Raw genomic sequence first — 14769 nt, 5'->3', positions numbered from 1 at the left:
ATAAATGGTATCATATTCCACATTTCTCTGGGACCTGTTTTTTTAACTCACTGTATGTCTTCAAATTCTCTCTATAACCACTTGCAACATGCCCATTTTAAAGAATAGACTCAGAAAATCAAAAGCTCAGAGAGGACCAAAGCACAGAGAGATTCAAGTTCATATTTTCTGAGAAATACTGCTGGGATTTGAAATGAGACTCTACTCTTCTATTTTCTTCCTTATAGATCTGATTCATTCCTCCTCATAAATGAAATCAAATGAATTGACTTGTGTTGTTTGAAACTGTAAAACTCCCATAAACATCTTTGAGCAAGACTTTGTACATATATGTGTTTAAGTTTTATGAGAGCCTACCAAATTGCTTTCCCAAAAAGCTGCAATCATAATTGTATCTGAATATTCTAGTTTCTTCAAATTATAACTAATATTATTATTTTCATATTTTAATGTCTATGTGAAATGGCATTTCATCCTAATTTGCATGACCTTGACTTTTAGTGAGGCTAAATTATTTTGTCATTTGGGTTTACTTTTCTATGAATTACTTGTTAAATATGTGTGTGTGTGTGTGTGTGTGTGTGTGTGAGAGAGAGAGAGAGAGAGAGAGAGACACTAGCCTATTGAAATTTGATTACTGAACATTTTTCTTAGGTATTTTGATATAGAGAAAAATAATTCATATGTGTTCTTATTATGTTTTCTCAGTCTGTGATTTGTCAGTTAACATTGTATGTGAAATCTTTGAGACACAAAAGTTTCTTCATTGAACATATGCTCATGTGTCAGTCCTTCCCTTATAAGTTCTGCATTTTTTTCTGCATATGGTTGTTTTCAAGAAAAGTATAACATTGTATTATTTAAAAAAAATTTTTTTTTAACTTTCAGATAACTACGAAGTTGCCTTCCAGAATTGCTGTGCAGTTTTGCACCAAAATAATGACATCTCTGACAACACAGATGCTAGAACAAAGATTCAGACCAAAGTAGAAATTACATGGGTCCTTCTCCTGCGCTACTATATACATCTACAAAGAATCAATAACATGAACAAATTGCTAGGTAGGTTTCAATGTGTTAAAAAAGAACATATTCCTTTCTGGTTCCTATTTAGGTCATATTTGTTATTTAGAACTATGAAATTCCTCCTCCCTCCCTCCCTTCCTTCCTTCTTTCCTTCCTGTCAGGACTGCATTGAACTTGAGATCCTCCCACCTCAGCCTCCCCTCCTGAGTAGCTGAGATTATAAGCATGTATCACCATGCCTGGCTACCCGGCATGAGTAATCTCTTGTCAGAAGATAAAAATTTCAGGGGTTCTTAAACTGGAATTCATGGGCCTTTAGGTAGAAAGTATTTCAATGTAATTGGTTTCCTTAGAAATTTTATATATTTTATTTCACTATGATATAGAAACATCCTGATGCTTTCCAAGAATGCCAGAGTGGTTGGTCCATGGTTCAAGATGGTCTGGAAACAGTGATCACATTTGTGACAACTTATAAAATAAAATAAATAGGATGAAAGTTTGGCTTTAGAGAAACCAGTATTCCAGTATCCAGTATAAAAAAGAGAAGAAATGCATAGCTTAAGATGGGCTATTTAACCCTGTGGAGCTTTGCTGTTCTTGTTGAGTTTTCTTTTTTAAATGACTGTTTACAGAATATCTAGAAAAACTGGTAAAGTCTGCTTCCTATCAGTCCCTCTTGTGGTTTTGTAAGAATGTACATTATTATGGATTATCTGTGCCTATGACGTCAGTGACACAGTGTTGCTGAGCACAAACAGAAAAGACAGTTTGACCCACGCTAAGGTCCAGCAGTGGGGAAGTCAGCAGGGAAAATAGGCTGAATTACAGAGTGACTGACACAGGTATCAGGAGTTAGCAGTGGGATAAGCAAGTGCTCAGAAAGGTGACAGGGCTAAAAATTTCATCGTGATGGGGCCTAGAGCAATGGAAGTACAGAGAGGAAGGACGTGGACACGAGGCAATACAGCCAGCTCTGGTGACGCCCTGCCCTGTAGCGACCTAGCTAGCCTCTGATTCACCTGTGGATGTCCCACGTCAAACACCCTCACTGCTTCTGCGCTGGGTTTTCTTGGACGCTCCAGGACAGCTTGGAGGTGTCAGGCAGTCCACATACCTAGGATAACTTTCAACTAACGAGGATGGGATGGCTAGACAAACAGTTGGGCTTCTGTCTCTTACTGGGACTAAATCTCCTTGGTTTTCCAAGAGGTCTCAGGAGGATCGAATCCTCGTTGCCCATAGCTGTAGCCCATTCATTTACTCACCTTTATTAGCTCATGTTTCCCCCTGACCCAGTTTGCCCATTCCTCCACTTATGCTCCTTGAGATCACTATTCAAATAAATCACCTGAACCTAAAATCTTGCTTTGGGATCAGTTTGGGGGGAATCCCCCAAAAGACAGGTAGACAGAATACATGGTACTATTATTATTACTCAACCCTGGAAGTGATATCCCATGTGCCTCTGAAATTTTCTTTCCTGCCTTTTGACAAAAAAGTTAACTCCATTAGTGTATTAGCTCTAAAATCAGGAAGATGGTTGGCAGCGCCTCGCTGGCGTGGGGATGATGCCTAAGATGAAAGTTTCTGATTCGGTGATAATAGAAATGAAACCAAGCCAAGTGAGTGGGAACAAGCAGGCCAGGCTTTAACTGGGGTGGGGGTTCACTTGGAGGAGAAAGGGAACAGCACTACCAGGCTGGTCCCTGGACATAAGAAATGGGGCAAGCTTTCATTCTTGTGTGGGGTTGCAGGGTGGGCCATATCCTGGGAGTTTCTCCACTGGTTATGGGCGCAGTGTCAGAAGATATTCTTTTTCTTGTGCAAACAACCTGTTTGAGGCTGTTGCAGCTGCTGAGGGAGCAAAGTGTGTGGGTGAATGAAATCCTATACGGTGCTTTCAATCAATAGCAGGTAAAGGGCCAGGAGGTTGTTTGACCTCTGTCCTGTTTGGGGGCTCCCAACAGTTTCATTGTCACATCTAATCTATTCTTGGAGACATTGTGGCAAAGGCACCCTGGCTTTTATGAGGCACCTTGTCTCTGTGGTCAATAGATTGCTTGGGAGAATGGGTAGGGGTAGGAGAAACCCATATAATACTTTCAATGGGTAATAGTCTCTAAGAGTTAGGGCCTTGGGAAGGCATCTGCCTTTTTGTCACCATGATGGTCCCTGACTGTCAGAGATATACAGAGCAGTGGTTAGCACACAAACCAGCAACATCAAGACCATTCTGTTACCTAGCAGGAGCCTAATTCAAGTATTTTTCTTCCTTAAGCATCTGCAAAGCCAGTATCTGGAATTTCCTTGCCAGATGATACGCTTCTCACATCCCTTTACAACTCCGAACTGATTTTACGTGAAAAAGAAATGCATTTTTTTCTTAAAAAGCACTTACAGCTATATTCTTCATCTTGTATTGATGAATTCCCAAAAGAACTTTTTCTAGGATTGGAAAAACCACATCTTGCAGAGAGAGTCCTATATGACACAACAGCCAAGGTAAGTTTTTAAAACATTAAATCTCTACGGTATTTAAAACTTCTTAGAATTCGTCCTCACAAGTCTGAAGGAAGTGCATGAACCCCTGTATTGGCACAGAGATCTCCATTTCCCTCAGAGTTTTAGGGAATACTCATTTTTGTTTTACTATTGAGGCAGGTGAAACATACAGCCTAGATTTTCAGGACAGTTCACATTTCAAATGTTCTGTCTTGTTCTCATAAACCTTGAATTTCTCTCAGACTTTTCTATATTCCTGCACAAAACGTCTCTCAGGCAGCCATTTTGCCAAGAAGTGACACAAATTTCAATATCACCACTCTCTAGTCAAAGTTTCTAATTTATACTTCATTCTGTACCTTTGTTTTAAATATATAATAAAAATTCAGGGTGTGTACTTTTTATAGTTGTGAAAGCGAATAGAAAATAGAGGTAGAAATTTTAAATAAAGTAAAAGTTAGAAGATTTTTTTATTTTGGAAAGTAATTAAATTAGCTCGGTGGTAGATCACCTGCCTAGTATGCATGAGGCCCTGGGTTCAATCCCCAGTACCACAAAAGCAAAACAAAAACAACCAACCTGTTGAAAAGATATAAAAAGGGGAATATGAGTGAAGTTTTTTTTTAAACTGACACACTTAAGGTCTTAAATAATAGTGATTTGAATATTTGAATAAGCAATCAAAATTTCTGGAATATCAGATGCTAAAAAAGTAAAGGGTTTTGTTTAAAAATAGGAATATGTGCCTAAAATTTAGTACTCAACAAACATAATACAATACACCAGAGCAACTCGTAGTTGATATAAACAGAAAGGATGGAGAGACATAGTCCCTGTACATAGTCTTGATATGGGAGAAGAGAAAGACATAAAATTAGACCAAAAGAATTAATTCATTTCAGAGATGCTTTCTAGGAAAAAAGTGTCAGAAAGAATGTGAAAATTGAAACATGTTAGTATATAGGGGGCAAAGAATAGAGGAAAAGGACTCATCTAAGAAAGAGATGATAGAGTAATGAAGCTTATGATCACAATAGAAAGGAAAAGATAGCTGTAAAAGACAATTGTTTCAGTAAAGTTGGAAACCACCTCCACAACTATTTGATAAGCCTTTGGATATGGAAAGCAAATAAGATGGACTGGCAGAAATTATTCTGCCATTAGAACTTCTGCTCAGTGGAACATGGCAACACCATCAGTAGCTGTGAGGGAGGCAGGATGACCAGCAAAGTTCGACAAAGTTCTGCTTTGTAGACTTAGTTTGAGATTCAAGCAGAAAAACCCAAGTGGACATGATATGTCCATTACATATTTGTAAAATGAACAAATTGATTTTACTTTTGTAGAATTCTTTCAAAACCAAAAAAAACATCTTCTTTATTTTGAACTTTCTCTACTTCAACTTTCACCATCTAGCTCTTTTTTTAAAAAAATGTTTTTAGTTGTCCATGGACTTTTATTTTATTTATTTATTTATATGTGGTGCTTAGAAACGAACCCAGTGCCCCATACATGTTAGGCAAGTGCTATACCACTGAGCCACAACCCTAGCCCCCACCTAACTCTTTATTTTTATAATTATAGACTTTCCTATACCAGACATGTCTATGTTTCTGTTGCAAACTGTCCCAGAGCATGATCTGAAAAATTCGGCTCATTCCAGAGTGAGAGCCTTCGTTCATCTTATTCTACTAGAATATAGCAACCTTATGTTTCGGGTAGATAATAATAAAAAGTTTTAAATATCATTCTTTTGGACATTCCTGCCCTTCTACTCAAGAGAATCAGATGATTTAGTTAATAAGTTGTGAGTTGAAGAACGCTGTGGTAAAACTCATTAAGGAATTTTTAAGAATTCAGTTAAAGAAGTGATTCTCAAGGGATTATGCAGTTGTTCCCAGAGCAATGTCTTGGGATCACATGGAAAGATTTTCCAAAGGACTTTCCTGCCCTTCCTGAATTCTGGACTTTTGTGCCATGCTTGATACTTCTTGCCCAGATTCAAAATCATTTGAAAAATAAGAGAAAAGAATAAGATGGACCAAGACTTAAAAATACCTACCTTATGGTCATGAAGTTGACATTGTAGGATGAAGTTTATATATACTACTGGTGAATTCATTACTTCCAAGTAATAAATACCAAAGTAGGAAGATTTGTCAATCCAGTCATATATTATTGGGTGATTATAGGCCACTTCGTGTGGACACAGGTCCCTCAAAAATCTGTTGTATGAAGGAACAGAGAGTGTTCACTCCCAGTAAAGATTCACTTTTCCTAAATTACCAATCAAATAAGTATCCTCTAGGGAGAGGAGTGAGTGAGGAAGTAGACAGGCTGGGAGTCTAATGTTGATGTCTCTAGCCCCACCCCACCCCAAAGGAAGGAATCAGTGGATGTGGGATGAAATTGTTTCCATCTATGTAACACCAGATTCCCATTCTGAACCCCCATCCCCTTCCCCAGGAACTGAGGTTCTCTTTGAGGATTGCTACGATATTTCCCAGACAATTCTGTGGTTTTAAAGTAGGGGACAGAGAATAGGGAAGGCTGTGAAAGTAGTTTTAATGGATCTGTTCTTGTGGTTATTGAATAAAACTTTGGAAACTAATATGTGTGACTTCTTAATATGTGCTCTGAAAGGAGCTCTGCAAGGTATTTTAGCATTAAGGGCAACCTACTATTACCCAGCTCCCAAGGACGATGCTCCAAAGGTACGACTTTGAATATCTTGTAAATACATGAGACATTTCTAATGGCAACAGTGTTATCAAAGAGTTGTTTCACCCTGTTTGCTCTTTTTTGATATAATTAGTGTAACACTCTCCCAGGATAATCAGCTCTGGAGATCACTGTCACTTGCCTGACAGGTGCGAGCTACCTAATCATGTGTTTGTTTCACTAGGGTAGATAGCTAACGAGCATAAAGCCTTTTTGGATTTTTTTTTATATAAATGCCAAGCTTGGCTGATTTTTATAATAACATTTTTGAGGCTTTAATCACTCAGGAGGCTATTTCAATCAAACTCTTCCCACAATTTGATACTTCAACCTGCTTTTCCTGCAAGAAGTAGATGCATTTTCCAGAACAATCATTGCTATGTGTTGTGCTCATCAGTTGTGTGAATCTCCATGTCGTGATGTCTATTGGAGCTTTGTGAGGGGAAAACAAAGCCAAGCCAATTTCATTAAAAATTCCACTAAAAAGACATGTTTAGAACTGTACATGATGCTGAGCTACTTATGCTAATGCTATGTGTGCCAGCAACAGTCTGTACAAGGTCAAATATTTGACTAGTGCAAAGTGGTTCGTTGTTTATAGGACTGTGGCAACCTAAGGTTCACTAGGTAGGTCCGTCCTTTCATTCTTTTCAAAGAACAGAGAAAGCATATAAAAAGTACTTAGTGTAAAACTTTTCAATTGCATTATATAATCAATCACATTAATTATATAAGATATTACAGTACTTTAAAGATAATGGAAACCTGTATACCTGTTTTGATATTGACTTCTATTACAATTTACTGTTATTAGCCCATCATGGTACAAGATACTGCATATATCGAAGTAAAGGTATTTGGTTCTTATTCTTTTATGCTTATCTAGTGATGAAATATGAATTTTTTGCTCAAATCATTGTCAGAATCTCTGAGAGTTACTCAGTTATGGAAAAATGGGAGAAATTATTTTTTTGAATTATTTACCTGTTTGTTTTGTTTTTGTGAATTGCCTGACATGGCATTAGTCTTAATTATGCAAATTTGAGGGTCTATTTAACCCTCACAATCTTGCTTATTTTTTATGTTGGTTATGCTTTAAAGTATCATAGCTTTTATGATAGTCTGTAGACATTTTTGAAAAGTTTTCACACTTAATATTACCTTGCAGTCAAAACATATTTTTTCTTTTATCAGTAGACAACTTGAAAGGTCACTGTCTTTCTCTTTTTATTTTATTTTGAGGACTTGCATTGTATCCTGAATAGGTTAAGAAATAATGGGAAGGACAAAACCTTATAGAAACACCAAGCATTTGTTTCTGGCACTGACATGTTCCACTCAGTCCACAAACCTTTGATGTCAGAAATAGGGCAACAGAGGCACTGCTTCTCAGCTACTGTGCTGTGATCCTGGGAATGACATGAAGTTGATCTTGAAAATGGTTTTCCCTCCATTGTCTGTCCTTTTTATACTGAAGATACTATTAGCACTGTTATTATCTCTCTGGCTAGCCTGTCCTTTTGTTGATACATAACCACCATGCTTTGTTTTCTTAGCTGCCTTGGACAATTAAATAATTTATGAATTTGCATTCTACACACTGAGATTTCTTGAAGACTCTTGACTTAGTGACCAATTTCTATAAAAGAATTTGGGCCCAGATTCACCAAAGACTTGAACTTATAAATCAGCTACATTCATTGAAAGAGGGAATGAGGGCCATGAGTTTTCACCTTTCAGAGCAAAAACTGTGTCTTGTTTTGTATATGGCACCGTGACTGGAAAATAGATAATAAATTATAGCCACACTCTCAGTGTATTCACCAATGAATAAACCAAAGACAACATAGAAGATGTTTCTTAGAAACAGTGACGAACTTGAGAATGAAAAGGTGGCATGGGTATTTTCCCCTCCAGATCATTCCTCTCAAAATTCACTAAAGTGGAAGAAATTTGTCAAGTCTGCTGGGTTTTAAAGCATATTTTTGTTATAGCAGAATCTATAGTGACCTAGAGACAGTTTAAAGATTACCTTTGTAAAACAAGATGAGAAAATTCTCAGAATTTTCCAATACGATCAATTAATTTTCTTTAAATATTGAATGAGTTCATTATAAGCAGTTAAAGGAACATGAATTTTGTTGTTGTTACTGTTCCCTAGATATATCATGACAGTTCCCTGCAGTCCATCTTTTCTTCAAAACTTCATTCCAGTACATCTTCTATGGACGGTACGTCATCAGAAATGGTAGTACCAACTGTGAACAAAGAACTTTGCTTTCAGTGGTACATTCCTCCCCTGGACAGACCTCCAAAGGACGGAGAACCTATGGTATGTAATATAATGATAAAGCTAAGTCTTCTGCTTAGATATAAAGTTTAACTAGACCATTTCAACTTAAACAGCAGCAAGTGTCAGTCCCTAAACTATTGGCAATTGAGTAGTGGTTAAGATTCTAGGAGATTCTTGAAAATGGGTCAAGCTTTTACAAATGGAACAGTTGGTCAATATAGCCTTTTGCAGGGGAACCTTCCACTATAGAATTCCTTTGATTGCTACTTTTTCTAAGAAGAGCCTCAGGCTTTTTCCCATAAGATGTTTGCCATATAGTTTTCCCCTGTTCAGCATTTTTATTTGCTTTTCTCCATCTGTATTGGTCTACTATTGCACTTCCCAGAGCACGAGTGTTGTCCCCTCTAGCTGTGCCTCTGGTAGCTCCTGCAGCTCCTGACTCATAATGACCTCTGTCAAATCCTGAAGCCTCCTGGGCTTCTCTCTCTCCTCACACTGGCCCCTTCATCCTGCTTCCTTAGGCTGGAAACCTGCTACTAACTCTCAGCCAATTATACATTTCTTTTTATACAGATGAAAAGAGAAACTTTAAAGTATCACTTCCAAGATTTATTTGAAGTTATTTCCTACTTTTTAAAATACAGTTATCCCTTAGTATCTTCTGGGGATTGGTTATGGGATTCTCCAAGGATATCAAAATCCACAGATGCGCAAGTCTCTTATGAAATTTTGTTGCATTGGCATATAACCTATTCATGTTCTTCCCTGTACTTTAGATCATCTCTAGTTTACTTATAATACCTAATACAATGTAAATGATATAAAAAAATAGTTGTCATACTGTGTTGTTTAGGGAATAATGACAAGAAAAGATGAAATCTGTGAAGTTCAGTTTGGACACATTTTTTTTTTCCCTAAATACTTTCAACCTGTGAAATCAGAAGTGGATACGGAAAACAGTGTGTGCTGTCCTTCCCACCCCACAGAGGCCTGTCCTGGACAGATATTCCATATATGTTTTAAAAATAATGAATAATGAATCTATAATATCTTTTAGAGAAATTTACTAAAGCAGTTTCCAAATAGTGGTTCCAAAAAGACTAATGCTCAGGGAATCAATATACTGGCTCATGAGTAGCATAAAGAAAATGAAACACAAGAAAAAAAAATTATCAGAATGCCTCACATATGGTAGGTAAAAAATATTGTATTCTGAATATTTTGCTTCATGGTCTATGTTGTAAAAATAAAATTTCATCATAAGTCAGAATGTATTTACTTGCTATCAAAAAAGCCAGGAAAAAGAAGGGCTACCTAGTTGAGAAACAGAATGTTTACCTAAGCAACAAGTTTAAAAGAATAAGAAATAGGGCATGAAGTCCATTTCATAAGGTCAGAGAAACATCACGGACTGTGGTGAGCCAGCCACGGGCTGTGTGTGAACTAGGAGCATGAGTACGTGAGTGGACCGGCTGATGTTGCCTCTCTGTTTGCGCTGATGACGTCTGTGTCCTTTTCACTTGCTCTGCTGATGATCCCCACAGCACCTGAGATGAGTGTGGCCTTCCAAGATGTCAGTCAATCTGCTGATCACCCCCTGAAACCTGACCCCCCTCATTGGGGTGGAACTTTCTCCAGTGTCTTCCCCTCAATTAAAAGGGGCTTCAGGACAATCCTCCCTCTCTTTTTTTTTTTTGCTTCCCTTGTGGGAGCTGGAGCAGAGGGGCCGTCTCTAAAGAATCCCAAGAAAAAGGTATTTTCTCTGTCTCGGTGTGTTATTTCATGCCAACCCAAATTCACTTGCAGTGACTGGGAATGACTTAGTCTCGTGCCACGGCAATGTACATCTTAGGCAACGGCAGGATGGGCTATGACATCCGCATACTGCTATCAGAAACAATGTGGAAGAATCAAATGTAAAGACTACATCTGCATATAATTAGATAAGCAAGGTTTGCCCTCAATAATCAAGTTTGAAAATTAGCAAGCGCGCACAAACTGGGGTCAAACATAGATGAGAAGCCAAGTTCTAACAAATTCTGGTTTAAACAGTGATTTTTGCAAGCCACAAGAAAAGATGCAGAACATTCTGTGTTCCCATTTCTTAGTTGGCTACATTTTCCCTTGCTTAACAGAAAGTATGTATGTATTGTTCATAATGGAAGATAGTTGCTGCCATAAAATTCAGGGAAAAAAAATTGAGAAATGTTGGCTTAGAGGAACTAGATCTTCTCAGACACCAAATCCTGTTTTTGGAAGATAATACTGAATGAAATTTATTGGATGATATAATATGGGTGTATTTGTACATTCATCTACTCATCATTTTAGGACCTAAGTGTAGTGTTTGGTGTTGAATAACTGGTTGAAGCTCATGAGGCCCACAAGATGATAATACTAGTGAGAACTTGAACAGAGTGTAGTATGTTCTGGAATCTTCACTCTGTGAAGCTGGTGACATCATCCAGCACTTGTCTTTCTCTGTCCCCCCTGTTTCACTTAACATTATCCTCCAGGTTCATCCACATTATCACCAATGACAGAATTTTATTCTTTGTTTTTTTATTGCTGAATTGTATTCTCTTATGAATATATTTCTTTACCCATTCACCTGTTTGATGGACACTCGGTTGTGTCCACATCTCAGTTATTGTGAACATTGCTGTGATAAGTATTAGAGAGTAGATATCTCGTTGACATACTGATTTTATTTCCTTTAGAAATATGCCCAGCAGTGAGATCCTAGGTCTTCATATGTGATGCTGGAAGTTCCTGGCTCTTTCTTCTATTCCCTGTGTATTGGGATTCCACAGTGTGCTTTGGCTTAGGTCTTCAATCCATTCTGCTGGATTTTTAGGATGCCCTTTTCAATCTGGAAAGTAGTGTACTTCAGTTCATAGAGATTTTTTTCTTTGACAGTTTCCTTGCCTCTGATGTCTCTGTGTCTTCTTGACTATTGAACCTATTGGACCAAGTATTTAGTTTGCTAATCTTTTCTCCCCTATTATCTATGATTTCAAATTTAGGTTTCACTTTGGAGGAGATGAGGTTCAAGTTTATGTTTCAAATCTTTTACTGATTATTTAGTTGTTATGTTAATTTTCTTTTTAATTTTTAGAGTGCTTACTTGTTTTCCAGTGGTTCTATTTTAATAGCATGTGTTCCTACTTCATGGATGCAGCTTTGTCCTTTTCCCTGCAGGTACTAATTATGGTTCCATTGAAGCTTTCTTCTGCTCTCTGTGTTGTATCTGATTCTTCCAGTTCCTTTCCTCTGTTGGTTTTGGCATCTGCCTTTCATTTCCTGCTCTGAACTCTTGACTGACTGTAGGTGTTTGAAGTGAGGCACTGAGGAGCGTGTGGGGTCCGGCTTCCTGATTAATGGGCCTCGTTGGAGGATATCTGCAGATGGAGCCAGCAGTTTCACTTAAGGTTGTAGAAATGTCAGCATCTGTGGGTCTTTTCTCTTTAACTGGTCAATTTCCCCCACAGAGGATTTTCTTGGACACCTGCTTTGTTACCTACATTCTGGGAAGAGGCTGTGAATGGAGTAAGGGGATATTGTGCATTCAGAATACATTAATTCCAATATTTTCACTCCAGTACCTAACCCCTGCCCCAATGTCCCTGAGCATAGATCCTCATGACTTAATATCAGCAGAGAGCAAAATGGAAGAATTTCATCCAAGAGAGAGGTGGTAAGGGGATTGGGGATCTCCTGGCTCTGTGGGCTCTGAGAAGGGTGGGGAAGCATTTGTCCAACGCTCCTGTTTGCAGTCCTACCTATTCCTGCCTTCTAAGGTGCCTACACCTCCAGTCCTGGAGCCTTTTCAGTTTTAAGTCATGCTTCCTGTTGGCAATCCCTCAAGTCACTTAAGACACAGCTTTTCCTCTCTGCTGAGTTTTCCAAGTGTTTTCTTCCTTCAGAATGTTGCGAATATTGTCTGTTTCACCTCCTGTCTTCTTCTTTCTGTCCTTGTTGCTTAAAAAAAAATTCCCTTCACTCTTATTTTAGTTTGTTTTTTCAAGGAAGCAGAGATAAATAAAATTGTGCTTAATTAGTCAGTTTTGATGACCAGGCTTGGGCTTTAACTTTGTTATATCTAAAATGAGGGAATTTGACCAGATCATCTCTATGGTTCTGTGAATCTCAAATTCTATGATTCCATGACTGTAAATAGGTGCCATATTGCATGGGCCTTACTCTAAAAATTATCAGAATGCAAACAACAGAGAAATTACTAGAATGCGAGTAATCAAGAGAAGTCTCATCTTAGAGGTGGGCCCTGGAAAGTTGTGAGTGGGTTAAATGAATGGAGGAGAGGAGGGGAACATCATCAGTGACAGGGTCCACACGAGGAGTAACAAGAAACCAAGATGGAGATCCACGAGGTTCAGGTGTAGTACTTACTACAGCGGGCCTTCAAATGCTGAAATTTAAACTTGTAGTATGAAATGTCACTTTTCAAAAATAATTTACTATTCCAAATAGTATTCTTTTTCATCTATGACCTGTAACAGTTCTTGTTCACATCATTTCTCTGAACTAAATTTTGGGGGAAAATCCTCTTTTTGCTTTTCTAAAGAAAAACTTTTTAAAGTGCTGTGACATGATTTTGAGGGCTGATGCTGAATTTTTTGAGGCAAAGTATAACTTTGATATTACTTTTTTAAAATATTTTTTAGTTGCTTTTGATGTCATTGTATCATATTATTTTTCTTACAGGTTTTATTATTGTGTGCATACAACACAAAGCTCTTGAAGAGTTCAGATATTAAACTTTCCAGTTGTGGCAACATATTTGTTGACTCTTTCTGGATTCCACTGAACAGGCAAGTAAACCCAGATCATGTTCAATTGTCTGAATCCTCTTTTCTGATATTTCTCTTTAAGTATAGGCTATTTCAGTAATGTACAATGTGAAGCATAGGAGACCTTTCACAAGAAATTTTTGGGAGAATCTTTTATTTTGAGGAGTACTATATTGCAGTGGTTTGTTCAAATGCCAGTTGTACCCCTTACTGCCAGCACAATCCTAAACAACTTAACTAACCCCTCTGTGCCTCAGTTTTCTCACCAGAAAAATGGAAACAATATTAATAATAACAACACCTTGGGAAGTTGGGGGACGACAGTTCATGACACTTCAGAGATGGCCAAGCACAAGGACACTGTCTGTGCTGTATTTTGCCTATAATTTGGTGTGTTTAGAAAATAACATGGCTCTGTACTGTGTCCCAGCCCCACCAGCTCCCTGATCTCACATTTCCCTCTATACTCAGTACCATTTATATTGTTCAAAATCTATGCTTCAGCCACATGGATTCTTCTTCATCAAATAGGAATGATCTCTGATGTTTTTTGTGCTTGCTTTCTCTCTTCTATTCCATTTTAATACATTTTTGTTTCTTAATTCTTTAAAAGGTTTTCATTACTTAGCTAGTTTATTTTCAACTCTGTTATTCAAGGCTCGGTGACCTCAGCTCCTGTTCCTCCAGTGCAAGCTGGGAGTGATACTACCCGCTCTGCCTAGCTTTTGCGCTATTGATAGGCTCAAGCAAGATGAAGGATGATCATGTTTTGGGGAGCTGAGAACACTAGTACCCATGCCTGCCAGGGTCAGCTCTGTGCCTAGCCAGGCATTAAGCCAGAGCTTGCTGAACAGAGAACTGCTGCTTCTCTGTCTCTCCCTGGGGTCCTGTTCCTGCTCCATGGTTTTTATTTTGAAGGACCTCTTGGTCTCCCCATGAAAGAGAATAAAATAAGAGCTGTTTTAAGAGCTGGCAGGCTTTCAATTTCCTTCCTTTCTTTCTTCCTTCCTTCCTTCCTTCCTTCCCTCCTTCCTTCCTTCCTTCCTTCCTTCCTTCCTTCCTTCCTCCCTCCCTCCTCCCTCCCTCCTTTCTTTCCTCCCTCCCTCCCTCCCTTTATGTGAGTTTATTGAAAACATTATTTTTTCTTTGTTGTTGTAAGAAAAACACCACCAATTTTAAAATATTTTTTCCTTTCTTTCTTTGTTTCTTCCAGAATGGCAGAAAACCTAGGCACAGGTCAAATACCAGCATTACTAAGCATCAAAATTAGGAAATTTTGCACTTGTCTTACAAATTCAAGAACATTGTAAGATTTTTTTTCAGATAAAAATATAATTTCTGCAGAGGAGAAAGTCATCAAACTCATAGGTGGCTTTTTATTTGTTTTAAAATATCCTTAATTTCAGTGTGTTT

At 38.0% G+C, this 14769-nt stretch overlaps 1 protein-coding gene across 1 annotated transcript in view; it reads left to right on the top strand.

Annotated features, from left to right (window-relative positions):
• Positions 1–14769, top strand: part of Cfap54 (cilia and flagella associated protein 54) — a 308923-nt gene that overhangs the window by 228412 nt on the left and 65742 nt on the right. The window contains exons 62-65 of the mRNA XM_027928857.2: positions 889–1062; positions 3308–3531; positions 8414–8584; positions 13271–13377. Coding sequence (XP_027784658.2) covers positions 889–1062; positions 3308–3531; positions 8414–8584; positions 13271–13377 — 676 coding nt within the window. The remainder of the gene's footprint in view (positions 1–888; positions 1063–3307; positions 3532–8413; positions 8585–13270; positions 13378–14769) is intronic.

The sequence above is a fragment of the Marmota flaviventris genome, chromosome 3 (assembly GCF_047511675.1).
Source record: "Marmota flaviventris isolate mMarFla1 chromosome 3, mMarFla1.hap1, whole genome shotgun sequence".
Classification (NCBI taxonomy): Eukaryota; Metazoa; Chordata; class Mammalia; order Rodentia; family Sciuridae; genus Marmota; species Marmota flaviventris.
Note: the sequence above shows the minus strand (reverse complement) of the source record. Positions and strands in the feature narration are given on the sequence as shown.